At 48.8% G+C, this 27685-nt stretch overlaps 14 protein-coding genes across 14 annotated transcripts in view; 8 read left to right on the plus strand and 6 right to left on the minus strand.

Annotated features, from left to right (window-relative positions):
• Positions 1-661: 661 nt before the first annotated feature.
• On the plus strand, positions 662-2541 carry EURHEDRAFT_518776 (sugar porter family MFS transporter; the record flags this gene model as incomplete). The annotated part of the gene is made up of 5 exons (XM_040786720.1): positions 662-1184; positions 1239-1711; positions 1769-2114; positions 2168-2244; positions 2305-2541. The coding sequence occupies 5 exons, from the start codon at positions 662-664 to the stop codon at positions 2539-2541; spliced, it is 1656 nt and encodes a 551-aa protein (XP_040634587.1).
• A 2371-nt stretch (positions 2542-4912) lies between these two features.
• Positions 4913-6017, plus strand: EURHEDRAFT_277485 (uncharacterized protein). The gene is made up of 2 exons (XM_040778179.1): positions 4913-5528; positions 5576-6017. Exons 1-2 carry the CDS (start codon positions 5060-5062, stop codon positions 5815-5817), a joined length of 711 nt encoding a protein of 236 aa, XP_040634588.1. The 5' UTR covers positions 4913-5059; the 3' UTR covers positions 5818-6017.
• Positions 6018-6205: 188 nt separating this feature from the next.
• On the plus strand, positions 6206-6442 carry EURHEDRAFT_466010 (uncharacterized protein; the record flags this gene model as incomplete). Its single annotated transcript, XM_040785058.1, has 1 exon — positions 6206-6442. A coding segment is annotated over one exon (237 nt), but the record flags the coding sequence as incomplete, so codon positions are not given.
• A 907-nt stretch (positions 6443-7349) lies between these two features.
• On the plus strand, positions 7350-9902 carry EURHEDRAFT_466103 (uncharacterized protein; the record flags this gene model as incomplete). Its single annotated transcript, XM_040785070.1, has 1 exon — positions 7350-9902. The coding sequence occupies one exon, from the start codon at positions 7350-7352 to the stop codon at positions 9900-9902; it is 2553 nt and encodes an 850-aa protein (XP_040634590.1).
• A 990-nt stretch (positions 9903-10892) lies between these two features.
• Positions 10893-12887, minus strand: EURHEDRAFT_509627 (cytochrome P450; the record flags this gene model as incomplete). The annotated part of the gene is made up of 4 exons (XM_040785920.1): positions 10893-11477; positions 11529-12359; positions 12406-12440; positions 12494-12887. 4 exons carry the CDS (start codon positions 12885-12887, stop codon positions 10959-10961), a joined length of 1779 nt encoding a protein of 592 aa, XP_040634591.1. The 3' UTR covers positions 10893-10958.
• A 374-nt stretch (positions 12888-13261) lies between these two features.
• Positions 13262-15175, plus strand: EURHEDRAFT_509629 (Zn(II)2Cys6 transcription factor; the record flags this gene model as incomplete). Its single annotated transcript, XM_040785921.1, has 4 exons — positions 13262-13363; positions 13423-13467; positions 13522-14659; positions 14786-15175. The coding sequence occupies exons 1-4, from the start codon at positions 13293-13295 to the stop codon at positions 15173-15175; spliced, it is 1644 nt and encodes a 547-aa protein (XP_040634592.1). The 5' UTR covers positions 13262-13292.
• Positions 15176-17007: 1832 nt separating this feature from the next.
• On the minus strand, positions 17008-17699 carry EURHEDRAFT_466036 (uncharacterized protein; the record flags this gene model as incomplete). Its single annotated transcript, XM_040785064.1, has 2 exons — positions 17008-17518; positions 17566-17699. Coding segments are annotated over 2 exons (645 nt in total), but the record flags the coding sequence as incomplete, so codon positions are not given.
• A 56-nt stretch (positions 17700-17755) lies between these two features.
• EURHEDRAFT_389955 (putative MFS multidrug transporter) lies at positions 17756-19272 on the plus strand (the record flags this gene model as incomplete). The annotated part of the gene is made up of 2 exons (XM_040779811.1): positions 17756-17809; positions 17867-19272. The coding sequence occupies 2 exons, from the start codon at positions 17756-17758 to the stop codon at positions 18935-18937; spliced, it is 1125 nt and encodes a 374-aa protein (XP_040634594.1). The 3' UTR covers positions 18938-19272.
• An 82-nt stretch (positions 19273-19354) lies between these two features.
• Positions 19355-20523, plus strand: EURHEDRAFT_416949 (mRNA splicing protein SMD1). Its single transcript, XM_040783089.1, has 3 exons — positions 19355-19559; positions 19696-19745; positions 19809-20523. Exons 1-3 carry the CDS (start codon positions 19546-19548, stop codon positions 20117-20119), a joined length of 375 nt encoding a protein of 124 aa, XP_040634595.1. The 5' UTR covers positions 19355-19545; the 3' UTR covers positions 20120-20523.
• On the minus strand, positions 20505-21326 carry EURHEDRAFT_406478 (S-adenosylmethionine-dependent methyltransferase; the record flags this gene model as incomplete). The annotated part of the gene is made up of 1 exon (XM_040780461.1): positions 20505-21326. One exon carries the CDS (start codon positions 21324-21326, stop codon positions 20505-20507), a length of 822 nt encoding a protein of 273 aa, XP_040634596.1.
• A 245-nt stretch (positions 21327-21571) lies between these two features.
• Positions 21572-22300, plus strand: EURHEDRAFT_534008 (succinate dehydrogenase assembly factor 3). Its single transcript, XM_040787273.1, has 3 exons — positions 21572-21837; positions 21904-22003; positions 22061-22300. The coding sequence occupies exons 1-3, from the start codon at positions 21619-21621 to the stop codon at positions 22135-22137; spliced, it is 396 nt and encodes a 131-aa protein (XP_040634597.1). The 5' UTR covers positions 21572-21618; the 3' UTR covers positions 22138-22300.
• Positions 22301-22349: 49 nt separating this feature from the next.
• Positions 22350-23089, minus strand: EURHEDRAFT_416953 (uncharacterized protein). Its single transcript, XM_040783090.1, has one exon. It carries the CDS (start codon positions 22806-22808, stop codon positions 22482-22484), a length of 327 nt encoding a protein of 108 aa, XP_040634598.1. The 5' UTR covers positions 22809-23089; the 3' UTR covers positions 22350-22481.
• A 63-nt stretch (positions 23090-23152) lies between these two features.
• Positions 23153-26682, minus strand: EURHEDRAFT_389959 (calcium-translocating P-type ATPase). The gene is made up of 3 exons (XM_040779812.1): positions 24272-26682; positions 23835-24217; positions 23153-23771 (listed from the first exon to the last, which is right to left on the minus strand). Exons 1-3 carry the CDS (start codon positions 26675-26677, stop codon positions 23162-23164), a joined length of 3399 nt encoding a protein of 1132 aa, XP_040634599.1. The 5' UTR covers positions 26678-26682; the 3' UTR covers positions 23153-23161.
• Positions 26683-26864: 182 nt separating this feature from the next.
• Positions 26865-27685, minus strand: part of EURHEDRAFT_548494 (uncharacterized protein) — a 1681-nt gene continuing 860 nt past the window's right edge. Inside the window, exon 3 of the mRNA XM_040787485.1 lies at positions 26865-27375. Within this exon, the coding sequence (XP_040634600.1) occupies positions 27110-27375 (266 nt within the window). The 3' untranslated portion in view covers positions 26865-27109. The remainder of the gene's footprint in view (positions 27376-27685) is intronic.

Consider the following 27685-nt stretch of genomic DNA (forward strand, 5'->3'; position numbering starts at 1 on the left):
TACCATTTTCATCAGACTCTAGTACTACAGTAGCTGCATCTCCTAGCCAATAGGAAGAAAGGTTTCAAATCGTCAATCCGTTTTAATTCTCGTATCTATTCCGGACACCCTAACTGGTTTCTTCTAGTGGATTCGGTCCATTCCCCCGCGCCGATTCCCCAGCTTGGCTCTATCCACGGCTTGGTCCGGGCAGTAACTAACTTCTACCATGTCTATATTCTTGCAACAGGCATCCAATTGCTGTCCCCGGCCTAGGAATGCCTCCTCTTTTCCTTTATCCCCATTCGACATGTCCGCTGCAGATCGCCTCTGCCCGGCAGAAGACTTATTCGCTCTTTGCCCGGTTCTTTCTACGAGCAAGCATATCTTTGCTCCATGCTTGGTATCCGGCAAACCAGATACGCGGGTGTGTTTTTCTCGGGCCCCCGGGTTGCATCTGGGATCCGTGAATGAGACCTGGGAAAACGGGGAAACCGAGAACTATAAGTATAGTTGTTTCCCGGCTTCTTTCCTCTGCTTATGTTCTGGCAGAGTCTTTGATTGGAGCTAGCCTTGGTTGTAATTTCATTGCTAACTCTTGGCTTTCTTCATCTTTCCCTTCCTCACCTTTCCCTTCTTCCTTTTTACCTTCCTTTCACCTCATTGTCTTACCCACGTGAGGATGGATGAAAAGCAACTGGAGGCCAAAGATATTGACAAGGAATCCCTGCACGGTTTCGCCCACCATGCCGAGAATGCAGCAGCCGACAGGGAGCCATACGGTCCACCAGGCCTGCGCGGCCTGGTAGCCAACCCATTCGTGTTCCTCTGCGCAGCATGTTCAACACTAGGTGGTCTCGTGTTTGGTTACGACCAGGGTGTGGTGTCTGTTATTCTAGTAATGGATCAATTTCAAGAACAATTTCCGCAGGTAGCCCCTGGGGCCCCTGGAGGTGGATTCTGGAAAGGTCTGATGACGGCGATGATCGAGTTGGGTGCTTTGGTCGGTGCACTGAACCAGGGTTGGATTGCAGACAAGATTTCTCGACGGTATTCGATTGTGGTTGCTGTTGTTGTGTTTACCATTGGGTCGGTTCTGCAGACTGCTGCGATGAATTATGCAATGTTGACTGTTGCGCGAACGATTGGTGGTATTGGGATTGGCATGCTTTCCATGGTTGCTCCGCTTTACATTTCTGAGATCAGTACGTTTGCTCGTCACTTAAATGAAACCTGTCCTTTAACTGTTGTGATCTTAGGTCCTCCCGAATGCCGCGGTACGCTGCTAGTGATGGAAGAATTTTGCATCGTATTGGGAATCGTTATCGCATACTGGATCACGTACGGCACACGATTTATGGCAGGCGAATGGTCCTGGAGACTTCCTTTCCTCCTGCAAATGGTCCCTGGTTTTATCCTGGTCGCCGGTGTGGCTCTGTTGCCGTTCTCTCCCAGATGGCTTGCTTCCAAGGAACGAAACGACGAAACGCTGCAAAGCCTTGCGAAGCTGCGACGACTACCGCCGTCGGATAAGCGCGTGCGACAGGAATTCTTGGATATCCAGGCGGAAGTTCGTTTCCACAAGGAAATGAGTGCGGAGAAACATCCCGACCTTCAGGGCGGTGGGCTCAGAAAAGAATTCTTCTTGGAAATGGCGTCTTGGGCGGATTGCTTTGGCAAGGGGTGCTGGCGCAGAACGCATATCGGTATTGGAATCATGTTCTTTCAGCAGGTGGGCAGTGACCCGTATCACGTATCATCTTGTCAGACGGACACTAACATGCTATAGTTCATCGGTGTCAACGCTCTAATCTACTACTCACCAACGTTATTCGAAACCATGGGCCTTGACACAGACATGCAGCTCCTCATGTCCGGCATCCTCAACGTCACGCAACTCGTGGGTGTAACCACCTCAATCTGGAGCATGGATAGTCTCGGTCGTCGATGGCTACTCCTAAGCGGCGCCGCGGTCATGACAGCGTGCCATGTTATCATCGCAGTCCTGGTTGGAATGTACTCTGACAACTGGCCCGTCCACAAAGCCGAGGGCTGGGCCAGTGTGGCTTTGCTGCTTCTGTACATGCTCGCGTTTGGGGCTTCTTGGGGGCCAGTACCGTGGGCGATGCCATCTGGTATGCACATGAGTCAAAACCGAAAATAGAAACCGTCCACTAACGCAGTACAGAGATCTTCCCGTCGTCGCTCCGTGCCAAGGGTGTATCCCTCTCGACTGTGTCGAACTGGCTCAACAACTTCATCATCGTGAGTCAGATATATTGAAAAAGCATGTTAGAATTCAGAGCAATGCTGATACCGACACAGGGTCTCATTACCCCCCCACTAGTCCAAAACACCGGCTTTGGCGCATACACCTTCTTCGCCGTATTCTGCCTCCTCGCTTTTGTCTGGACATTCTTCTTCGTCCCCGAAACCAAGGGTCGATCGCTGGAACAAATGGATCACGTCTTCAAAGATAATTCGAGCGCCGCAGAACAAGACCGCCGCCGGGCCATCGAAACCGAATTGCTCCGAGCGGAGGCCCATTGCCCGGAGCCATAGGGCAATGGCAATCTCGCGAACATCAATCGAGGTCCATGCGATCGCTGGGAAACATGGAACCTTGTCTAAGAACTATCTCGGGGAAGAATCCGGTGCGGAGTACTCCGTATCCACTAATTGTACCGGTGGAATTTCGGTGCACCGCACCGCCTTTGTATTTCATTTTCATCTTCTCTTGTGTATATACTTTATGATTATTGTGCCATGAAAAATATAACGAACCGAATACGAAAAATAAGAAAGGAAAATGACGAATGACAAATCAGACCTCAATAAAACACGCCGAATAATTCCGACCTGGCCCAAAGGGCTGATCGCTTAGTCTTCCCTTTATTGCTACCATCGAATAGAAAGTTTTCCTGAACCAACAATTATGCATAGCATGCACGTAGACGCCCAGACGCAGCGCAGCGGATATGGATAGGCGTACCTGTGCGCTCAGCTCGGTTATGTATAGGGCGCGGTAGGTAGGTACTTTTATGATACGGGGTGCTTGTACATACATAATACGTAGTGTTGTATGCGCACTTACGAATCCCGCCTGCATTGATTTTCACCGGTGCTAACCTAGCGTGCCTGCCTCCCCCCAGATCACAATCACAGTTCACAGACCGACTGTCAAGCCAGGTCGACAGGATCGATAAAGTACGGAAAAGGACTCCGTGGGCCGGGCCTAGATGATCCTCATCCTCCATGGCACATTGTACGGGTACGGATGTACATACACTTTCGTAACTCGTATAATTTTACTTTTACTCGGTAATTATTATTAAAACTGATTGATTATTGTTGTTATCGTGTCGCTAATTATGGATAAGCGTTGCCCCCGAGTCCGTGCCCGAGTCTGAGCACATGACACGACACGATGCATGGTTAATGTAATTAATCGAGGGGAGGGGGCCAAACGTGCCGGCCGTAAGCAATAAGCAGTGAGAAACTGGGTTTTGTTTGTTTCAGTTTTACTGTCTGTTATACGTGATTTCGAATGCGCCTCGTCTATTCTTGCTACATCATAGCATATTGTGACTCCATCACTATAATGAAATGGAGATATCTGCCTCCGGCCCATCCAGGGCTCCAACCAAAGTGTATCTCTGGGGCTGAATTGGCCTTGGAATACACTATACTAGATACGTACTAGTGTTCTCGCGGAATGTTCCCGACAGTCCCAGAGCAGAGCCTCCAGAACACACAGACACTAATCCACCCAGACAATAGAGAGCGACAGGAGAACTGAACCAAGAAACAGGAAAAAAAAGGAACAAGAACGCACTATGCAGTGACAGATGGACCGTGAGCCAGTTGGTGACAGACCGGTTATCCCCATCAAGCTGTAGCTCTCGAGTTCATTTTAAGGGGATAATCATTGCAGGAAGCAATTTCCGTGACATCGTCGATTCGTCAAAGAATCTCGGTTGGCGCTGCGCTCTTGTATCCAAACTATTGACTATCGTCCCTGTTATCTCGGCTAGTGTGGTCTGTGGTCTGTGGTCCTCTGGGTCTGGTTATTTGGCCTCAGGACAACCCCGTGAGGCTGATTTTCATTCCTCGGTACAGTGTATGTATTGTCCCTTTTTCGTGCTCGCTCCACTGCCTTCTCCGGAGCTTCGGTGTCGGTGCTTCGCACTGATGGGCACTGATCACAATGGGGAAATCGAAACTGGGGGAAGAGCAAGAGGGGAAAGGCAAATGAAGCACTGCACCGCCTGGATCTTACCAGAACCTCCGAGATGACATGTCGCAGTGACAAAGGGGGAACCGAGGGAAAGAAAAAAGGACCCCAAATGAGGCACAACATACAAGGTAATAAAAAAAGAAATGACAAAAGTGTTTCATATGCTTTTTTCGGAAAATGTAGAAGATTGCTAAAAATGCCAAATGCCAACAGTTAAGCCCAGCCGTTTGCTATGGTTTGCTTGCTTTTCTTTTTGTTGTTTCCCTGCGTAATCACACGGCCGGACCCGACAACAGCCAGTGACGAGCGACGGGACCACTACTCTGTATACGATACGAATGTTGGGTGCAAGACCACCTCTTATCCCGTACTAGAGCCGTGGCAGTGATTGTGAACAGCCCGGTTCCAACCCAACCCACTATTATTATTTTATATGTACTCCGGCCCATCAAGTCAGTTTTGAAATGCGAGTTATTGTACAATAAATACGACAGAGTCCCGGTGTCTTTTCGAACCCAAAAGGCCCCAAAAACCGACGGACGGCACATGTCATTACACTAGGGCTGCAGCCAATATCGAGGCAGCAGTAATTCGTACATTGGACGAATCCACCGTACTTGTACATTTAGTACTTGAGGCTCTTTTTTTTTTTTTTTTTTTTTTTTTTTTTTTTTTTTTTTTTTTTTTTTTGCCCCAAAACATTTCTACATTTTACTAGCTTGATGCATACTACGACTATCTTTCGGATTTGCATCCCTCTTCCCCGACTTGCCTCGTGTTTCTTGTACAACTGCATTTGCCTCCTAAATTGTTATATACACTACCACCTGCCACCACCGCCAGATGTCTTACAGAAACATACCTTCTTCTCAGCCACATCGCCGGCCTCGCTCGTCCCAAGGTCCACCTTCGTATACTACCACACCCGCAGTTGAGTCACCGCTGCACCTCAACCCGAGCCCGGGTCTATTGCAGAACCACCTCTCCATCCCCGCTCGGGACCCTTCGGGCTTCGCAGATCCAAATACTACTACTGGCCCTGTCCCCAGCATAGCGGGCGATTTTGGGAACCTCGACACAGTTCCGAGGGGTGGTGTTCGTGGCGCGCGCAGCTTCTCATCTCCGTCGCCGGCAATTGGTTTGAATACGGGACCGACTGGGTCGCCATTTTTATCGCCGAGAGCTTATCCTGGGGGACAGTCTCCGCAGAGTCGTGGACAATTGGCGGCGTCAGATTCCAGATATAGCACAGCGAGATCTGTCGCGGTCGGGTCGGAGTACTTGTCGGGGAATATGGCGCACGAGGCACATAGTATGTTTTCCAGCGGTGCTGAGCTACTGTACTTACTGACGGAATAGACTGGGGCTGGCAAGGACGGCCGTCACATCCGCATCTTCAACAGGGACCTATGGGTTTTGATCAACCGTATTCACCGCAGCAGTCGGTGCCACCGGGGGGTTTTCCTATTGATTATGATGCGAGGCATGGTACTCCACGGAGTTATTATCAGTCGTCGTCGTATCTTTCGGTCCCTAGTCATGGGCTTCCTCAAGGTGCTCATCATCCGAGGAGGTATCTTGATCGCCTTTGCTCGTTATAGTATGAAGCGAGAACTGACGAGAGTAGTGTTTCAATGTCGTACGCATACCCCAGTAGTTCGGTAACTGGGACCCTTCCATCCATGTCAGATCAATCCTTCCTGCCCTCGTGCGTTGTACTACTTTCGATGAGAAGGGTATCCTGGCTAACTGCTGCAGATCACCCCCGTACTTTGTCCAACAACCCGAATACTACCTCCCAGAATCCTCACTTCCGTGAGTCAGATCTAAAGTCCAACTCAGCGATCAAAACACTAACAAACAATCTCTAGATCCCACGCCCCCTCGATATCAACCAGTCCACAACCCCAGCACCCACACCCAGGCCCGGGCCCAAATCCATACTACACCTCTCCCTCACCCGCCCCAACAGGATCCGCATCAGCATCCTCATCAACCGACCAAGATCGCCAGGTGCGAGTCATAAGTTTCCGGCCCAAGCCCCAGTGCTGGGAACATGGCTGCAACGGCCGCGAATTCTCAACATTCAGCAACCTGCTTCGCCATCAGCGGGAGAAGTCGGGGGTTGTGGCCAAGGCTGAATGCCCGGTGTGTGGCGCAGCGTTTACCCGCACGACGGCAAGGAATATTCACCTTGCGCAGGGGAAGTGTAAGGGGAGGGAGTAGATCTACTGAGTACTACTGAGTGAGGGGATGTTTATGATTTGGGGATATAATGAGGATTGAGATAGGGTCTGGGATCTATTTGGGTTGGCTTCAACTGGTTCAACACGTGCATCATGGTGTTTTGGCGCTCTATAACATGGGGATAATCTTTGCATTGTTTATATTGCATTCTGTACAGAGTCTAGAGCTTGAATGATACCATTGTCTAGAGACGTTTATGGCAGGTGTATACGGTCGACACCTTAGGTAACAAAGACAATCAGGCCAACATGGCCCCACGTGCATACTGATAAGGATTGGTCGGATAAATGGTTGGCCCGAGTAGCGAAGCCAGGAGATTCTCATAGTCGACGTGTGCACACATATTGTAGATTAAGCACTCAATCAGCTGTGTACGCGCATGTATGTTCGTTAGGCAATATACATCTTTTGTCAAGCTAGTCCTCTCCATATAGACCTCGTCAGTCCGGAATAATCGACTCCCGATTTCCCTTTTGAGCTACGATCCGAGAGACCCCGCTTCACATACATTACATACTATCACATGATGTCACCTGACCCTCGCATCCCAAACGAGTTTAGCGCATGACCCTTCGGAGATCAACCAGTGCCATGTTTATTCCTCTTCCACTGACTCACTCGGACATTGTCAACTGTTTGCTTGCTCTTCTTCAAAATGCAGCTTGCTTGGTAATTTAGTAGTGCGTTATTCTCTTGCACTCGCTGTTCTTTCTTGCAGGTGTGACTTGCATGCCAATTTCACCGGCATCTTCTCTTGCGAACGAGTCCCCCAAAATGAATCCATCGTTACTTGACTCTGGGGGATTTGCAATAACATTATTCTCTCGCATATCGCGGCGTGGCTGATTTCGTGATATCATCGTACATTGCTTTCAGATTACTGGAAATGGCATCCATATTCACCTTTGATCCCGATCCTCCGCGGGTGTCTTCGCCGTGGTCGATATCGGAGTCCTCTACGCCTCAGTCTACTCTTGCCGGTAATCGACTGGCCATTAGAACTTGTTCAAGCGCGACGCTGCGCAGTGCAGATCATGACTCTTTGTCTGACTATGGGATTTCGAAGCTGGACCCGGAGCCACAGGAGGGTCCGACCGAATATAAGCTGCATCTTTTACTGCGTCCTCGTCGGTTGTACACGTATATGTCTACGGGACATGTTGTGGCAGGCTCGTACCATTCTCGAGCGAGCGTGTCAACTTCGTTCCCCACCACACCGTCTAGTTACGAGACCGCCATGAAACCACAGCAAACCCGGTCAACGCACAGTCGGCAAGAGCGGCTGCAGCATCTGACAACGCAGCTGCTGTGGCGGTTACAGCAGTCATCGCCCTTTCATTCGTCTACCGCGACTAATAATCTCGTGCTGCCTCTTCTGCCTGACATGGCATCGCAGTCGGATGCTCCGCAGAGGCCGGCTAGATTGCTCCCAGGGCTTGAGGAGAGCCAGGGTGCGCTGTATGAGATTGGCGTTGCGGATGATGGGACGTTTGTTGGACTTACTCAGGATGAGCTGGAGGAGAGTTTGGGCAATTTGCAGATCATGGCGGGTAGTTTGGGCTGTAAGATGGATGTTTTGCGAAGGGTCGTTGTTGGTGAATGTGAGTGGGAAGGCGACTCAGTCGAATCTCACATAGAGGGTCTTTGGGTTGCCGAGGCACTCGTTAGTCCTGATCTGGACTATTATCGTGCGGCGCCAAAAGAGGGTGATGCGTCTGGGGTTGAGAAAAAGCCTGTTTCGGAAGACGATCATTCTAGCACCGGGCAGATCCGCGTATCCATCACTGGTCCCAGTATCGCAGGCAAATCCTCCCTGCTGGGTACGCTGACGTCTTCCTCGCTGGATAATGGACGAGGGAAAAGCAGGCTGAGTCTGCTCAAGCATCGACACGAGATTTCTTCCGGAATCACAAGTTCCGTTGCTCAGGAGTTGATTGGATACTCGGGCGATTCCTCTGACACGGTTGATGTGATCAACTATGCGTCTGGCAACGTTGCTGCATGGGATGACATCCATGCTATGTCGGTGGGTAGTCGTCTAGCCTTTGTTTCTGATCTTCCCGGCTCGGTGCGTTTTTCGAAATCTATGCTCAGAGGACTGATCAGCTGGGCTCCTCACTACGTGATACTCTGTATTCCCGCCAATTGCGACGATGGAACTGCGTCAGGTAGCGACAGCAAGCCCGCAGAACAGACCACGGAAATCGACCTGGCTCTATCGTACTTGGAACTCTGCATTAAACTCGAAGTACCTATTTTGATTGCAATAACTAAGATGGACCTCGCTTCTCGCGCGGGACTGAGAAATACGCTCGCCAAGGTTCTGTCGGTGTTGAAGCTCAGCGGCAAGAAACCTGCCATGCTACCTGTGTCAGGTTCAGCTGACAAGGTTGCGGGTTTGCAGCGAATCGGCACAGTGGAAGGTGGGGAAGTGAAGAAGGTGATTGATGCCATGGCTGGTGATACGCTATTGACAGTACCTATCGCCCTCACAAGTGCTGTCGATGGCTCTGGGATAGAGAAGTTACATGCATTTCTACGATATCTTCCAGTCCCAGCGAAGCCTTCACTACGGACTATCGATTTGTCCAAGGCGCAATCGCAACCACCCACTGGTAATGTATTCGATATTGACGAGATTTTTGCTATACCACCGTCGAAGGTTTACTCGATATCGTCGGACCAGACGTCAAAGCAAAACCAGGGCGTTGTCTTATGCGGTCTCGTCCGCTACGGTGCTGTTTCGATAGGAGATACACTAGTTGTCGGGCCGTTATTGGCGAACCCGCACTGGCAACATGTCCGCGTTGTCAGTGTCAGAAACTTAAGGCTACCCGTTCGCAAACTCACAGAGGACCAAGTCGGAACTATTGGTATTGAACCTATTTCACAATCAGACGAGCCACCACCGCACCTCAGCAGGATCCGTAAAGGGACAGTTTTGGCTAGTCTACCGGATCCTGTGCCACTTCACACTGGTTTTGTTGCTACATTCTCTTCCAGCGAATTTGCATCAGCAGAATCTCCGCCTTTGCTTCTTGGCGGAAACGCCATCGTCTACATCGCCAATATCCGAACAGCAGTGAAGGTGACCTGCGTGGAACTAGCTGAAAATGAAGTAATCTCGACCCCGCCATCGCCAGCTGAACCCGAGTTTTTCTGTTTCGATGGCGATCCAGACCGCGGACAAATCAATGGCGATTCCCGTGAACGCCGCAATGCGGATATCCAGAAGGCCATCGATTCAACGGACGCAGCTGAGGACGTCCATATTACATTCTCATTTGTGACGTCCCTGGAGTGGGTAGAGATTGGGTCGAGGGTGCTTGTCATGCCTGGTGCTTCGACATTGGCATCGTCTGCGCCTCTGTCAGGGTCGGGGCCTGGTGGGCTTTCAGGGCTGGAGGGGTTTGTGGGGCGGGTTAGGGTGGTAATATGATGGAAGCATGACTATGAATGGTTTTCATTGCTATTTAGTTCCGGTTTGTTATTTTACTTGTTTGTTTATTTCGGACAATTAGTTAGTCAGTGTTTTGGGTTAGACTGCTCTAATTTCTCGCAATATATGGCGATAATGATATCCTACTTGTTTGACGTACTGTACTTACATTCGATTGACGTTCTCACAGCTGACATGTGTACCCCGGGCATTATTGCATAGTTGATAAATCCATGAGCCTTTAGTAATAGAGATAGGAGATAGTTACAGGCATGAATTTTATGGACATCCAAATTCGCAACACCACCTTCTCGACTTGCACCCCTGGCTCTGCTGGTGACCGTTGCAACCATGATGCTGCCGAGAGTTTGATTCTAACTGGGTTGACAGAAAGAGATACTCGTCCATAGACAGAGTTGCCAGGGCAGATAGCGTAGGATTTATTTCACTAGGAATATAAGATTTGTCCAAAGGGTTTGTATAAGGGTTGACCCATACAACCGCAATCTGGGAATATAGAACAGGAATAGCCACCGCATGAAGAAGCGAGCAGGTCAGAGCCATTGATGCCAGATCATTTCGAGATGTAGCTTAATGGGAGTCAGTCAGCATTAATGAATCGAAACGAAATTGCTCGCGTGCCTATTCGGCAATCTCTCTGGGCATATACACTGGCAACTCGAGCAAATTCTCTTATCTTGATTCCACTGTATCTTCCATTATCGGCTATTGGGATACGCTCATTGTATATCTGGGATCTTCTCTCGCTTCTCAATGCTGATAGTCGAAGAATATGAGAAGAATGAACCGATTCTGATTATCTGATTCAATATCTTAGTTTACTTGTAAGTTTTAGCCTTTTATCGACTGTCTAATGCTATGACCGGCTCTGTACTAGTGCTGCATGGGGGGTACCTGATGTCTTGAACCCGAATCTCCCATATGCGACGAGTATGTGACTGATATATGTGCATATTTGTATTATAGAGCAGTATATAGATCTATTACAAGAATATCAATACCTAACACCCAGAATCTAGAAATCACCTTAACTAATCAACGCCTTTCAAACTTCAATGGCACATCATCCCTCATCCCCAGAGTCAAAAACGCCGAACTCTCCTCCAATGCTTTCTCAGCCCTCTCCCTCGCTCCCTTACCTCCAACAAGCCTAACCCTCCACCGCCAAAGAACAACACTCAGCGCAGCCACAAACTCTACCTCCGCAAACTTCTTCCCCATACATGCTCTACTCCCGTCACTGAAGGGAATGAATGCACCGCGGATGGGCTTGTGCACAGTTTCAACATCTAATCCTGCGACGGATAAGCCCTCGATGCCGTCGTTTTTTGCGAGGAAGCTGGTTGTGTTGCGTTTGTCCCAGCGGGCCGGGAAGAAAGTGGTTACGTCCGGACCCCAGTACTCGGGGGAGTAGTGCAGGGCATTTGCGTTGAGAGAGATGGGGACGTTGGGCGGGAGGGTGTAGGTGGTTGAGGCGTAGGTAATGGGGGCGGGGGTGTGGGAGGTCCATTTTGGGAGGGTTACTACTGGGGGGTAGAGGCGGAGGGTTTCGAGCTGGTACTGTCAGCTAAAGTCTGCTAGGAGGACTGGGAGAAAGTTGAGGACCATAACGCAAAGCGGAGCAATTAGCTTAGGAAATACCCGAGCGTAGTCCCATTTCGCTGAATCTTCAGGTTCGTCACGAACAGCCTCTTTGATGCCCTCATACAACCAATCCTGGATATCCTGATGCATCGCAAGCAGCACAAACGCAAACCGCAAACTCGTAGAAGATGTCTCGTGCCCTGCAATCGTAAACATGAACAAATTTCCCAGTATCTCCTGATCCGAGAGACCAGCACCATATTTCGACTCTGTGCCTTCGTCCCCTTGTTCTTCTCGTCGCGCACGAACTAATCCGGCAAGGAGGTTGTGCGCGTCGCTTTCTTCTTCCTGGGACATGGTAATGAGTGCATGGAGGTATTTGCCTAGGTTATGGTATGCTTTTAGGGGCATTTTGAAGAATGGTGGTAGGGTGCAGAATAGCCATTTGGGAAGGATGCCAACTGCCAGGAAGATGGAGGTCAGATTAGGGCCTATATACTCCGCAACAGAGCGGAATGTGAAGTCATATCCTGGTGGTGGTGATGCCAAATCTCTGAATTGGTTATGCGCATTCGACCTTTCTGTAGTGTTTTCTAGAGAAGGTTTGAAAGGGAGGTGTACGCCAAAGCCCGCACCACAGAAGATATTCAGGGTTAATTTTGTGATGTCGTCTTGAAGACCGACGATGATGAGATCGGACTTGGAATCCTTGGTGCTGGGGTGTTGGTCTACCCAGTGAGCTGTCATTTCGATAGCCTGGCGGATGCTTTCTTGCCAGACTAGCGCGTTGTTTTTTTCGTTGAAAGATGATTGCGTGTAGCGACGATGGCGGATCCATTCTTTCTCTTCGCTCTGTCTATGTTAGCATGTCAGTTGTATCTCTATATGGTCTACTCACAGTAAGAACATTTGAGCCATATATCTCCATCCCCTCTGCTATGATCAGCGACAACCACCACAATATAATCCTGGAGAGCGAGGCATACCATACTGGTGACTTGGCTTCGGAAACCTCCGCCTCTGTCTACAGACCTGCGCAATAACACCTGCATCCCCAACTTGACAACTCACCACCCCCGGCGTAACAATCAAATAAACACCCCCATATTTCCTCTTCAATCGATCCTTGACCGTCCACCGGAACTTGAACCCGCTATCGTAGACATAATCTGCCAAGTTTGTTGGGAACCAGTTCTTCACGAGGTTTTGGAAGGTCCGGGTTTCGAGAATACCCAGCCAGAGGATGTTGACTTCGGAGACCGGGAAGATGTAGTAGGGGAGTTTGGTGGAGCGGGCGAGACGGATGTTGTGGAGGAGATTGAAAAGGGGGCGGAGGGTGAAGAGGGCGAGGATGAGGAGGATTATGGTGACGATGGCCATGATATTGTTGTTGTTGTTGTTGTTGTTGTTGTTGTTGTTGTTGTTGTATAAAGTGATCGGTGTGGTTTGAGGTGATGATCGTGCACATGATGCCCTTTTATATGTTCTATGCCGGATATAGCGGTTTCTCGTATACTTTGTACATTTCATATCTTGTACAACCTGCCTCGAGAAGCACTTCAGTCGCCATAGTCATATTTATCACAATCCACCATGTATACGAATGGGCCAATCACAAGCCCTAAGTATAAATGGAACAACATTCCCTGAATCGGAATAGCGTTTCAGCCTTATCTTGTCTTACGTCACGTGTCATCCAGCATAATTGTCAGATGACGCCGTTCACCTGTGCTGCTACGCTGAATTAGTAGTCTGTCGATTTGATTTCGATATTATCAGTGCGCCATGGTGGATGCCCCAGTGAAGAGATCCCGAGCGAGTAAGCCCAAAGTGCGGACAGGCTGTCTCACCTGCAAGTCAGTTATCGAGGCCAACTGATAACAAGACAAACACTAAATAGTCCAAATCAAAATAGGGCACGCAGAATCAAATGCGACGAGGGAAAGCCGGAATGCAAACGGTATGACACGTCACAACCCAAGCATCTTGGGACTCGAATTGATAATGCATGCAGTTGTAAAATTGGCGGGAGAAAATGCGATGGTTTTCTCCCAGCCCAAGAGGAAATGCTTGCAATAGTGCCCAAGCAGCTTATCGGTGTGCCGACAGTGACATTGCCAGGCGAGTCACGAGCGCTGGAGTTTTTCTTCCATAAGAGTGCGCCGCTGTTGGCGGGGTTTTTTGAAAGTGCGTTTTGGAATGGGAGTGTGTTGCAACTTAGTCTTGTGGAGCCGGCTATTCGGCAGGCTATTGCGGCTATCGGGTCTGTTCATGAAGAGCAGGGGTTGAAGAGATTGCAGGGTGGCAGTGGCAGCAGCAGCAGTACAGGGTTCGTAACTGCCGTGCAACTGTACAACCGGGCGATTCGGTTGGTTATCGCGAGGGCAGAGGTGGATCCAAATGCAATTCCCGCGGTGACGATGGCAAGTATCCTGTTTACTTGTTTTGAGTTTCTTCGCGGTAATGCTCCAGCCGCGGCATCGCACATCACCAGCGGTGTCCGTTTGTTACAGGAGTGGCGCGATAAAACTGGTACTCAGCCTATAGGCGCTTGGGGTCAATCACACAAGTCATTCGAATCACAATTCATGGAAACAGAGCTCGCGCCAATTTTGAGTCTCTTCAACCTCAACACATGCGAGTTCGGTCCCGGCCAGCGCACCCGGATTATTCTCAATGCGGTCGACAAGCAGGACTTTCTTGTGCTTCCAGAGAAATTCGGGAACCTCCGTGAATCACGCGTTGCACTCGTAGACCTGGTCACCTCAACATCCGTGCTATTCAGTAACATGGACGAGAGCATTGGCAAAGGACAACCCCTCGATACCAATCTCGTAGAAGTCTTCAGTGGCATCCGCAATAATCTCGACCGGTGGAAAGTCAAGTTCGAGGAACTCGTTTACCATAAAGAGGCAACGTGGGATAAGAAACAAAGGAGCGCTGCGGACAATATCCGTATTATGTGGTACAGTACGGAAATAGGAATTCTTTCTTATACAGCGGGAACCGAAACGACATGGGATGGGCGCCGGGATAGCTTTGAAGAGATCCTGCGCTTGTCGGAATTGCTCATTTCAGACACGGATCGCTACCCGGATGACCTTTCCAGGACACTCAGTCTGGACTTGGGGTTGATATTCCCTCTGCACGCCGTTGCCTGGAAGTGCCGCTGGCCACGTCTTCGTCGTCGGGGATTGAACCTTCTGCTTCGAAGCCCAAAACGGGAGTGGTTGCTTGATGCAGGGAGGTACCACGCGTTATTCACACGAGTCATAGAGATCGAGGAGGCCGCACTATCCGTCTCTCGTATGGATGCCCCGGATGCAAACGAAGAGGACTTCCTCCCCCCCGAACATGCGCGCATTTACGACTTTTACTGCCAGCCACTTTCCAAGGGCTACACGTCAGAAACAGGCAAAATGTATACATTACACGTTGTGACTTTCGAAACTAAGCCCGATGGCCCACAAGGGGAACCGCAATACTACACTGAGAGTATTTGGATGCCGACTACTACCACTCAGGTAGGAGACAAAAGAGAGCAGGAAGCCGTAAATGAGATTGCACCATTGACGAACCTGCTATCCACTAAACAGTGGGCAAGGCCTAAAGTGACAGATATGCAGACGGCGAGTCTGTTGAAAGGGGTTGTTTTTGGGTTAGAGTAATATGTTAATGCCTTTTTGTCTGAGGCTCCTGGTTGTCGATTTTTTTTCTTTTTGTTTGTTTCTTTCTTTTTTTCCCCCTTGTCATGGCAACCTTATTTGAACCACCTCCAACTACCCATGCATCTTTAGAATTATGCATATGCCATTAATTGCCGAATATCCTGGGTAGTCATTCTTCATCAGCCTCGTACTGATTGATCAATTGACTGTAAACTGTTCCTGGAGTCTCATGTTTCCGGTTCTTGTTTGATTGTTTATATCGTTCAAACTATTTTGTTGGTTATCCCACCTTATCTACCTTCTTCCCCATGAAAGATTGACGGTATTTCAAATCGACCAAGCCTCTAATCTAGAAGGACTAGCAGTGCTGATAGAACGCTCACGAGGTTAACTTAAGAGCGCTGCGCAGCAGCCTAGACTGACACAATGAACAATAATCCTGGTCAAAGCCGCCAATTTATTCCCCTTGTGCATTGCCAAAATGGCCCAATCTCAGTGGTCTTTTGGAAGTTCTTACAGGGCTATTCCAGGACAATGCATTACAAAAATTGAACAAGACATCTAAACCTAGCACCGATGTCGAAGTCCTCTAAAATCTTGAACTCTTGGAATTAGAATGACCTCTCCTTCCTTAATGCTATTTATCAAGTATACCCTTGCACTCTTGAAATTGTGTTGCTTAATGCATGCGCCAAAAGGGACTCTGGTGTTAACATGGGCATGCTATACCAAATAATACTTTGTAGGCATCAATCATGTCTGAAAAATATCCACTTTAACTTCAAATAAAACAGGGACGGGGTAATATATCTTCTCATGTTCAGATGGGGGATGCATTCATTCATCACAGGTGGAAATATGCCACAACTTCGCAAGCTCTTTATGAGTATTTCTGAATGAGGCTTTGTAAGCTTTTTATTTATCTCACTAATTGTTACCAATTACAACTAATGGCGTTGAATATGCTGAACTTCTTCCTACAACAACTTCCAAATCTCCCCAACCTCCATGTCTTATACCTCAAAAATTCCTCGAGACTAGAAATGGATCAGCCGGGCTAAATGAGATAGCCAAACTTGCCCAGCAGGTCCTTAGCATCATCATCTTAATGCCTCACCTTTCACTCATCTACATCGGAATTGACCATAATTGCTACAAGATTACCAGAGACGAGTATAGAAATGATGTCCTTGGCATGAATTTTTCCGACTATGTTTCCGAGAGAATGTGGGAAGGTGATCTCGAACCAAGTGAGAGCAATTCCTCAGACGGTTCTCCGCGCCTAACACCCGCGTTGCCCCAACCACTGGCACCGCCATCGTCAGACAATGAACTCTATATACTCGGACTTCGAGGACCGCGGTCATTTGAGGCTTACCATTAGGAGGCCATGTCTGATAATGGACAAGATCCTCAGGTGAGATTTCGGTTGCACGAGGTACCTGAGCATGCCGAATTGTTATGTGATGGGATAACTGGAATTCTCAAGGGGATGCATGAGGTACTGTGATCCCCCTTCCCTTAGCTTGGCTTCGTATCACAAACCATTTCCTTCTTATTTTATATTTTACCATTGAATGGTAGTTGTAGAGGTCCTATTCTGCCTGCCATTGGGAAACCACCATTTAGGGCTCAGGATAATTAGGCTCATGATTGGATATCCTATTCCGTTGCTTGTCCAGAGCTCTTGCATGATGTCTCAAAGTATAGTGATTTTGGACCATCATCTTAATAATTTACGGCTTTATAAATTTCGTTATATCTAGATACCCGCTCAATGTCGCAGGGCGACATTTGGAACCATCCTCTCAATAAACTACACACCTCAAATGTCAGTTCAAGCCACACAATTCTGAATAGTGATCGATACTTACATGCCAGGTATTATCCGCCAACCTCGTCTTCAAAAAGCACTTGAACGCCATTTCCTTCTTCAGGAAATGCTCATAAACTTCCCTTCCTCGGCCTCCTTCGCCATCATCCAGAACACTCCTCAACTCTTCCCGCACAATCGGCCACCCACCATGCTTATCCAGTCCCAAAGCATCCATGAGGTACCCTATATGGTTTTGCAGCACGACATGGTGGATACGGTCCCATACCTTTATGATATCATCCATGAAGATGGGGTTGTTGCCCCGTGCGAGAGTATCAAAATTGAACTTATGGGCTGTGAATGTTGGATTGTGGATCCGGGAGCCTCCCAGGTCGCGAAGGGCAAATCCTTGGATGGCTAGGGTATCTCTATTGACGCGGACAACCATGTTTTGCCCATGAGCTTCGAGGCCAATACCGTAGTCAACTAGCGGTGGGATGGTTAGTTGGAAGAGGCATCGGGTATATCTATCCGCATTAGCACCACCCAAAAGCAGAAATGTCGGGGGTAAAACCTTCTGAACCAGTCCCATTTTTGATCTAGCGTGTCAAGTCCGAACAATCTCTCCGCGTAAACCTGACTTCCCTGACACGGCCGCTCAATTAACGCAGCTGCTATGACCAACGCCTCCCCATTCCGCTCCGCCCGTGGCCCTACATCTTGTGTCTGTAAATATCTACTTCCCGGCACTTGGCTCGATGGCAATGGATCTAGATGTATCCCAGAGTCAACTCAATTTGACCATCACTTCATATATGGTAAGAAATCCCTCCAGATATGGAATTGACGATACTGACATTGGCACTGACACATAGATAGTTCAAGGTCTCGTCCCGTTACTCACGGGTAATCTTTCCGATCGGAAAGGCCGGAGACCAGTGCTTCTCATGTCGCTCATCATCTACCTCGGGGTGAACATCGGATTGGCATGCCAAAACAGCTTCGCAGCGCTTATTATCCTTCGCTGCTTCCAGGGTTTCGGTAGCAGTGGCGCAACCGTAGTGTCGATGGCCACGGTGGCCGATATGGTTACTAGAGCTGACCGTGGAAAATACATGGCGTATACCTCCCTAGGGTTCACAATTGGGCCGGCCCTCAGACCAATATTGGGGGGTATACTGACCAAATTTCTGGGGTGGAGGAGTATCTTCTGGTTTTTAGTTATCTTCGCGGGAGTCATGATTCTTATCATTATGTTTTTCTTGCGAGAGACGTGTCGCACCGTTGTTGGAAATGGCAGTCTGCCTCCCCAGTCGTGGAATAAACCCGTGTTCCTTGAGTTGAAGCATCGACGACATCCACCACCGGCCCCTACAGCTTCTGATCTTGAGGCTCGTCTGACACCAGCATCTAGCAAGAAAAAAGAGCAACGCCATTGCCTCGTACTCTGGGGTATCGTTGCCAGTCTAAGAGTCGTCCTCAGCAAGCCCGTTGGTCTGGTAATCCTCTGCAACACATTTTTCTACTGTGGGTTCATGGCAGTCATGACCAGCATTCCCGCCCTCTTAGAGCAAAAGTTCAACCATAACGCCCTCCAAATTGGCCTCTGCTACATCCCCTTCGCAGCTGGTTCTTTCGCAGCCCGCTGGACAACCGGAACCATAGCCGACTGGAACTTCCGGCGTCACGGCCGTAAAGTCGGGGTAGAAGTCAAACACAATCAGCAAACACGCGACCAACTGCAACAAATTCCACTGGAAAAAGTCCGGCTGCAGATCACGTTGCCGTTGGTGTACTTGTCCTGCGTCTTCGTGCTCGGATACAGCTGGATCATGAACTATGATATTTCTATTGCGGGCCCGCTGATTATGCTGTTCTTTATGGGTAATACAGTTATTGATGTGAATACTACACTCTCCACGTTGATGATCGATTTGCATGCGTAACGGCCGGCGACGGCAATGGCTGGGATGAACATGTATAAGTTTCTTTGCGGGGCTGGTGTCGTTGCTGCTGTGTTGCCATTGACAAAGGTTGTCGGGATTGGTTTCTTGGGGACTATAATTGCCAGTGTATGGCTCCTCGCATCCCCTGGATTATGGTTGATATATAGTTATGGACATGCATGGAGGCAAAAGTTGCAGAAAGAGCAGACTTGACTCGTCTGCTCCGGACTCATTTGCATGATTTTCAGCATGTAATGAAAGCCGTAGAAATAATACCGATTTTGTCCGCCCAACAAAAGCCGAGCCATAGAATTCATGACACAGACAAGAAAAACGGTGTTAAGGGTCAATGATTGTCTGGTTGTTCGTTGATGAAGTTGTGTGTTGTAGTCGTAGGTCACGTGTCGAAGCTCTGGAGTTCAGCCTCTGATGAGCCGCGACCAGACCTCCAACCAAACCACAGCTTTGCGAGCAGCTTTGAGGAAATCCTAGCCATTTAACAATAATCGTGCCAGTATCCCTCACTCTTAATTTTTTGAAAATATCCTTCTATCTCTTCCTTTTTTGAATCTCTTGCCGTGCAATAGCAGTACGGAAATCCGCCTAAAATGAAGCTTGTCCGGTAAGTTGAGCTACGTTGTTGCTGTTGGATGATTCGCGTGTGAAACTGCTGGAAGGTGCTCAGGCATATATATGATCGCATTGAGCTTTTCATTTTTTGCTCGACAGGAAAGGTTGGGCTAACGCGGACATGACAGCTTTTTGATGAAATGCGCCAACGAGACCGTGACGATCGAGTTGAAGAATGGTGCGTCTACCCCATTCATTCTCGCTGCCATACTTCTTTTCCGGCTCGACTAATAGACAATAGGAACAATTCTTCACGGCACCATCACCTCCGTCTCGCCGCAAATGAACACCGCCCTGCGCACCGTCAAGATGACACCCAAGGGCCGCGACCCCATCTCCCTCGACACGATTAACATCCGTGGTTCTACGATCCGGTACTACATCCTCCCCGACAGTTTGCCACTGGATACTCTCCTCGTCGACGACCAGCCGAAGCCCAAGAACAAGGCGCGCAAGGAAGCAGACCGTGGTGGTCGCGGCGGTGGCCGTGGTATGGGACGGGGTGGCCCCAGAGGTCGTGGTCGCGGACGGGGACGGGGTAGGGGATTCTAAGCTTGGGTTGAAAGCTGAGGTTTAAAGGGTTTCATTTTTTGTTTTCTTATCTCATTTCTATCGAAAGGAGTTCTTGTTTTGGGGCCTGTTTCGTTTGTTTCTTCGCTTGTGCGATGGGCAAAAGATATAATCTCATTCTTTTTCATTACAGTCGTTGAGATGAGAATGCTCGGACGAAGCTGAGGATTGAGTTCACCCTGTCAAGGGAGCGTGGATAATCCCGAGAGCAAGGCATCGTGTCTGCATCGATGAGTTGGAGAGTGTGACGCAGTCGGCTCTGGAATCAACGGGAGAGGATACTCTCCAGCTGAAAAGTATCTAAACCACTACACCGTCCGACGGTACCAAGATATCCAAGAATATAATCCAACAGAAAGCTACCTAACTACTCACTCCTCCATACTCTCACAATTACCAACTTCTCCCACCCCGCCTGCTTACCACTATTCCCAACTGTCTCAGCCTTCCATCCATTTCCCCACCCCCGAATCCTGTCTTTAACCTCCTCCGGCCGATTCTGCTTGCAGAGCAAAACATACGCAACTCCACGCACAGGGTCCAGAATTCCCGGGATCGCCTCTAAAAGCCGATCAGTTGTTTCCATTCCGTCGACACCACCGGCATACGTCAGAGATAGAAAGTACGAGTCCTGCTCAAATTTGGCTGATCGTGACAGGTCCTTCTTGTCTTCTTGTTCTGTCACGGTGGGCAACCGGGGTGCTTCTTCTGACGGGACATAGGGGGGATTGAAAAGGAGAACGTCGACGCTCCCTGGTCGGAGAGGTGTACAAAGATCGGACATTATGGAAGCGATGTATGGTGTTTTTGCTGTTGGTACTGACTCTGATGCCGGTGTTTGTTGTTCACGAACCGCCTTAACAGCTGTCTCCCGCGTTGCTAAACAAGCATTCCGATTCACATCCGTCCCCAGAGCAAGGATATCCCGTCGACCAAATATCAACTGCGAATTGGCGGCTACGAAGCCCAGAACGACGCCCGAACCGGTCCCGACTTCGACGACTAGAGGTGATGTAGATGTGCTTTGTGTGTTATTGGCCGGTGCTGTAGTGGGTGTGCTGTTGAAGCGATTTGAGAGCCATGTTGACTCGGACTCGGAGGAGAGCGTGTCGAGAAAGAGGTAGGAGTCTTCGGACGGTTCGTAGATGGTGTCAAAGGAAACGTGGGAGGTACATGGTGTTGGAAGCATTTTCGGAAGTGATACCTGGTTATCGTAAAGGGGTGACTAGGAGCGGGTTTTATGTGCGCATTGAGTCAATTGCCGTGGTCAGAGAGAGTGTCGGAGGTCCTTTATATCGTTCAATGATCAATTGAGTCTCGCTGCTGCTGTGCACTTTTCTATGACTTCAAAACCAACCCCTCCCCACCGCCTACCGATCCCGATCCCGAACCGCGGCAGTAAATAATCGGAACCCTCTTCCTCAACTACAACTACAACACTCTTAATCAACCAAAAGCAGCAAACAAGCTAATTCGTCAAAATGAGAGTCTTTCCCCGGTTATTAATGGCCACTCCATCCTCAATGGGCTCCAAGTCTAGCCTCACTGAAGCCGTCGCCCTCCTCCCACCCGTCCAGCTCTACCGCCGCCTTCTCCGCGTTCATCGCAAGAAGCTCGATCCGGAGATGCGCATTCTGGGCGACTTGTATGTCAAGGCGGAGTTCCGGGCGCATAGGGAGACCGAAAATCCGGTGCACATTGTATGTTTTCTCTCGGGGAATTATGTTGCGCGTGGAAATGTGGGGGAATAAAACTGACTGGAGCAGATCGGGTTCTTAACGGAGTGGCAACTGTATGCGCAGAAGTTGGAGGGAGATGCTTGGGCTGGGGATAAGTTGGACAAGGCGAAGTTGGATAAGATGAGTGGTGGGTTCTTATTCCGGCTTCTATATCCGAATCTATGCTAATGCCGAACGGCTATAGACCAACAACTCGGGCAGCTTTACGAATTGATGCAGACCATCAAAAGCAATGAAGAGGGAGGGGGAGAAAATCAATGATTTATACTCAGAACTGCATATTAGCTTGGTTTTCCTACATACGAGCCTATCCGGCCATCCCGACACCAACCGGACGACAGATGATCGTCCGCATACTTTGCTCCGGTCTCCTTTCTGCCCACTCGCATCTCTGAACATGATGACTGTTTTTTTTTTTTTTTTTTTTTTTTTTTTTTTTTTTTTTTTTTTTTTTTTTTTTTTGGTTGCAACTGTGTCTGTATATATATACCCCGATGGATCAGTTGCTGCTTTTGTGATGATGGCAACTTCATTTTATACATTACCACTTGTGAAACACAAATTCTCTCGAGAGTCAGAAAGGATACACATCATACTTCTGCACTCTAACACCGACACCCGCACACCATCGAAAGCAATCCGCCAGTGACCTTAATCACCATAATCGGCAAAGGAAAAACACCATATACCAATATCAAAACGATGGTCTTTTTGTTCCTCAATTCAAACATCTGATTCGTGGCTTGATAAAACAACCGAACTGCAAAGATAGCCACAACAAGTTGCAGACATAGCGCATACAGTGGCCCGAGGAGGGGACTATCCAGGATTGCCGGAATTGTGGCGAAGGTTGCTATGAGGAGGAGGATGTTGAAAACGAGTAGGCCACAAAGAAAAGCGGTTATATACTCTGATTGTATGGGTAGGGTCATGTTGTGAGGGTTGAGGCTATGAAAATGGGGTTGGGAATGTAGAGATGTGTTACATAGGACTGCACTTCCATCGGTGGATATTGTATTTTCCTTAGCGCATCCTTCTCCGGTCTCCATATCTCGGTAGTGCCGGAAGACTCCGTGTTGCCCTAACATAGGTATACACTAGTGTGGGGTATTTTCTTGAGCCTAGCCACGACGTGAATACTGGCAGAGTGGCTATGTATAGTCTAGGCATGTTTATCCGGTCTAACCGGGGTGACCTTAAAAAGAATATGGACGAATTGTGCTCCTTTATAGAGCATATGGATCAATATTTTAAGACAAACTGGATTCGAACATATGTCAAAGTTTCAGACCTCTTCAAGTCGACCTGTAACTATATCATCCTTGCAAGTACCAGGATGAACCTCAAGCCCAGGTGTTCCGTCAAAAGACCCAGCTTTCGCGCTCTCAATGGCACGAACAAGATCGAATGAACCGCTCCTTTCGGACCTCCCACTTCCAGACTTGTCACTCCCAAGACCTGACCTTAACGAGATATACTGGTCTCCTTTTGGTACAGAGGCAATATTAGTCGGTGCGATGTCCAAGAACGAGGACGAGTCCTTCCTCTCCTTTCTCGAACGAAACATAATCGGAAAGCAAACATGCATGTAGCTTTTCCATCGCAGTACAACGGGGCCCAGAAACATCCTCCTCATAGACACAATACCAGCAGAAACAATCACAACAATCCTATCAGGAACAAGCCGGACAAGGAATCCAACTGGAAACGTCAGCAGCCCAAACAGCATGGACCATCCCCATTGTGCTCCTGTCAGGGCTACGGTCCCAAACGCCTCGCCGCCTTTGAAGATGATAAGAACCTGGCCTGCAACAATCACAGCCTGGACGCAAAAGAAGCTGTAGTTGTGGGTAATCCCGTCGAGGAAGTTCCAGCCGTTGTCGACTCTTCGGGAACTATCATTTGCCCGGTGTTAGTTTACGAGTGTTCTGATAAAGAAGAGGGGAGGGAGTGCTGACTTCAACATATTGAAGAACTGCATCCAGACGTATATATTAAATGTCATCGTCTGTATCTGGTGCTTTTCTGTTTTCGTGCTACAATGGAATAACCGCTCCCCCGCATAATACAGTACAAAAATAACGGCGAGCTGGTATATGGACTGACCAGCGATCATCTTCCACATGGTTATCTTGACAATCGGAGAGCCTCTGGGCTCTGGGGTGCGTTTGAGTAGTCGACGAGTAGGTCTGTCTGTGGCAAGTGCCAGCGCTGCAAATGTGTCCATGATAAGATTGATCCATAAGAGTTGGACGACGGTGAAAACGGATGCACTTGTGCCGCCGGATAGGGCGGAGACGATGGTGAGGATACCGGCAGTAATGTTGATTGTGAATTGAAACTGTTGGATTATTAGTGGCTGCTTTTCATTAACATAGCTAGGGGTGTGAATTACCTGCAGGAACTTTTCCGCAGCGTCATTGACAGTCCTCCCCCACAGAATGGCCTTCACAATGGAAGCAAAGTTATCATCCATCAGGATGATAGACGATGCCTCCTTTGCCACCTCAGTCCCCTGAATCCCCATTGCAAATCCCACATCTGCCTCCTTGAGCGCCAAAGCATCATTGGTCCCATCGCCAGTCACGGCAACGGTCTCCCTCAGACGTCTCAGATGGGACACAAGCCTAAGTTTATCCTCAGGGCTGGATCGAGATAGGATCTGCAATCGCGGTAGAACCATGTCTAATTGAGAAGAGGATAACTTGCGAAAGATTGAGCTATCCATTGCAATACCTCCAGGTTGATATATACCACACTCTAGAGCAATTGCTTTTGCGGTAAGAAATGTGTCGCCGGTGACCATCCGTACGCTTACCCCCGCTGATTGGCAGTCGTGTACCGATTGGGTGACTTCTGGTCTTAGTGGGTCTCGTAGGGCAAACATTCCAATTAGCACCATATCTTGCAGAGCTTCGTCGAGGAGATCGTTGCACTCAGTCCCGACTGGCTTTTGTAAAGGCCAGTAGTCAAAGTCACGATATGCGAGAGCTATCGAGCGAAGCGATTGGCTTGAGAAGCCGCGCAAATCATCTCCCATGGTGTTACGCATTTCATCTTGTAAGTTACAGGAGAAGAGACCAGTATGAGAATCCGTTAAAATGCAACTGCATTTCTGCAGGATCGTCTCAGGAGCCCCCTTGAGATACACTCGATATGCGCCGGATGAGATTCGCACGGCAACAGCCATGCACTTTCTGTTGGCGTTGAATGGAAAGAGTTCGACTATCTCCGCCCTTTTTCTTTCGGCAATCACGCTGTCTGCATGAAGATTCGATTGTGCAAATTCGATTAGGGCAACCTCCGTACTAGTACCCACAAGCTGTACCGCTTGTCCGTTTGCTTTTTCCAGTGCCGTGGAATTGAGGATGACTGAATCCTTGATTAAATCTCGAGTCAGACCAGATAGAGAAGCCATCGCACTGCGTAGGGACATGACATCAGTCTTGATCTCAGTCCTCGAAGTGGTATTCTCGTCCGTAAAAGGCGCATAGGTGGCAACGCGACCAGCCACTACAGTCATCTTATTCTGAGTCAACGTCCCCGTTTTATCGGAGCAGATAGTGGTAGCATTTCCCATAACCTCGCATGACTTGAGTAGCCGAACCAAATTGTTATCCTTTAACATTCTGGCAGTTGCATATGCCAGCGACATTGTGACGGCTAGCGGAAGACCTTCCGGAACAGCAATCACAACGACCGTGATCGCCAAAATAAAGACATTAAGGAAGCTTTTACCTTTTTCTCTGGGTCCTCCTTTAATACCCCTCAAGTGCACGAGATACCGAATGAAAATGATGAGGAAGAACACGCCGCCGACGATCAGGCCGACGCGGACAATGTATTTCGCGAGTGCCCCGAGCTTTTGCTGTAGTGGTGTTTCTTCTATCTCGTTATGCAGGGACATGAGGATCTTCCCGTAGCTCGAGTTCTCTCCAACAGAGATGACCAGGAATGTGCCGACGCCGTTGGAGACTTTGCTACCGCTTAGCATGAACGGGTCGTAAATCACACTGTCGTCAATATTTCCCTTCAAAGCAGGTATCTTCTCAATAAAATCGGACTCTCCCGTGGAAGACGATTCATCGCATTGGACACTGAACCCGTGTATCAGAATCCCATCGACTGGAATCACATCTCCCGTTTCGAGATGAACCAGATCACCCACGACAATCTCATGAATAGAAATCTGCTGCGCCCTCCCTGATCTGATAACTATGACATCTCGCTCATCGTTTTTCTGATTCAATAGCCGGAACTTGCAGTCCATCTGGAAATCATTAATCGCAGTGGCCAGGACAATAACCACCACCGCAACGATGATCGAAACACCTTCCACCCACTGGACATCGGGCTCTTCCAGCGCCGCACTAATTGACTGATATATTCCCAGGGCCAAATCAACGGTGGCTAAAACGGTCAGGAGGATCATCATTTTGTCATTGAATGCCATCCATGCGAAGCGCCAGAATGTCTTGCGCTTTCTTGGGGGGAGTCGGTTTTCGCCATATTCCTTTTTCCTGGCTGTGAATCCGGGGTCTATCTTGACTGTGTCTCCCCCGCCATCTTTGAGGCCGGTTGTGAGGTCTGTTCTCAGACTGGCTGCTAATCCGGTGAGGCCGCCTAGAGAGTGGAGAGCTTTGAGGTCTTTTGTTGCTGTGAGCTCGCTTAGCTGACTCTGGGAGACGCAGGACACGTTCAAGCCTGTGGTTTCCAAGTTATTATTCCCGGTTATTGGGGATAATACTGACTCTGCAGTATTCGTTGCAGCATCCGGCGATATTGAAGTTATTTCATCCATCAGGCACTTATAGCAATTTATGTGTTCCATTCGTTAGAGTACCATATTAAACAGCCCGGTAAAGACAAGAGGTTCCATAAAGCTATGAGAACATTTAGGAAGATTCTGAAACGAGGCTGTGCTGTCCAGGATGTGGTATAAAATGACCGGTATGGATTACACTGCACTACCACAAAGAGTATCCCATATGACGACTACCTCGGTCGAGTTTTCCGGAACAGGAGTGCCCTCATGGACGGAATATGGTGCCGAAGATTATTGCGCGCTTTGGCACTTGGAGTCACCCATCAAGTATCACAACACGCCTTTTATAAGGATAATCGCCGGTTGATTGACGTGGATGAACTACCTTGGTGATGAGGCTTGGTGAAGGTGCGTAATTTTTTTTCTGCAAACTTCCATGAGGCTGTTTATAATCTTTGCTAAGTTAGGTCATGGGCGGTACATCTTTCGAGATTGGTAGACACAGAAGAAAACGAGGGATATAAAGAATACTGTTATTCTTTCATATATCCTTATGGTCCTTTCTAGAAATAATGAGCCTGACTCAGTAGATCCTGGACTCGGCATGAATGGCGGTAGTGCCAAAGACGACGACGGGAGTTTTCCAAGCTTCTCGAGAATCGCAGGCTGGTGACATTCTTTAGCCAGTTGGTCTGGAGTCCTTCCCTGAGCGTCCTCCAAATTAGTATTCGCATCTGCATCGATGAAGAGTACAATAGTCTCAACATGAACGTTGGAAAATTTCCTTGTGAAGCGCCGTCCCAGTCTCATCCAACCCTTCATCCCCCAACGGCCCCTTAACGCCCATCTCGTTAATATCCAACCCCTCAAAAGCAAAACCCGCACCATTTCTGTATGTCCCGGCTTTGCAGCAAGAATTAAAGCATTACTGTTCTTGGCCAAGCTCCATGGTCGAGTAGCAATTCCACCACAGCGATATTCCCTCTCTCCGTCGCCACAGCCAGTGCCATTTTATATCCCTCCAGCAGATTCTCGTTAGGATTT

The sequence above is a fragment of the Aspergillus ruber genome (assembly GCF_000600275.1).
Source record: "Aspergillus ruber CBS 135680 unplaced genomic scaffold scaffold00041, whole genome shotgun sequence".
Classification (NCBI taxonomy): Eukaryota; Fungi; Ascomycota; class Eurotiomycetes; order Eurotiales; family Aspergillaceae; genus Aspergillus; species Aspergillus ruber.

Excerpts from the sequence above, each read along its gene's own strand:
- EURHEDRAFT_277485 (XM_040778179.1), top strand. The coding sequence starts at position 5,060 with ATGTCTTACAGAAACATACCTTCTTCTCAGCCACATCGCCGGCCTCGC. Across the intron at positions 5,529-5,575 it reads TATGGCGCACGAGGCACATA|ACTGGGGCTGGCAAGGACGG; the intron begins GTATGTTTTCCA and ends CTGACGGAATAG.
- EURHEDRAFT_416949 (XM_040783089.1), top strand. Across the intron at positions 19,746-19,808 it reads GACGATCGAGTTGAAGAATG|GAACAATTCTTCACGGCACC; the intron begins GTGCGTCTACCC and ends AATAGACAATAG.
- EURHEDRAFT_534008 (XM_040787273.1), top strand. The coding sequence starts at position 21,619 with ATGAGAGTCTTTCCCCGGTTATTAATGGCCACTCCATCCTCAATGGGC. Across the intron at positions 21,838-21,903 it reads CCGAAAATCCGGTGCACATT|ATCGGGTTCTTAACGGAGTG; the intron begins GTATGTTTTCTC and ends TGACTGGAGCAG. Across the intron at positions 22,004-22,060 it reads GAAGTTGGATAAGATGAGTG|ACCAACAACTCGGGCAGCTT; the intron begins GTGGGTTCTTAT and ends GAACGGCTATAG.
- EURHEDRAFT_416953 (XM_040783090.1), bottom strand. The coding sequence starts at position 22,808 with ATGACCCTACCCATACAATCAGAGTATATAACCGCTTTTCTTTGTGGC.
- EURHEDRAFT_389959 (XM_040779812.1), bottom strand. The coding sequence starts at position 26,677 with ATGGATGAAATAACTTCAATATCGCCGGATGCTGCAACGAATACTGCA. Across the intron at positions 24,218-24,271 it reads CTGCGGAAAAGTTCCTGCAG|TTTCAATTCACAATCAACAT; the intron begins GTAATTCACACC and ends ATAATCCAACAG. Across the intron at positions 23,772-23,834 it reads CAGTTCTTCAATATGTTGAA|TTCCCGAAGAGTCGACAACG; the intron begins GTCAGCACTCCC and ends GGCAAATGATAG.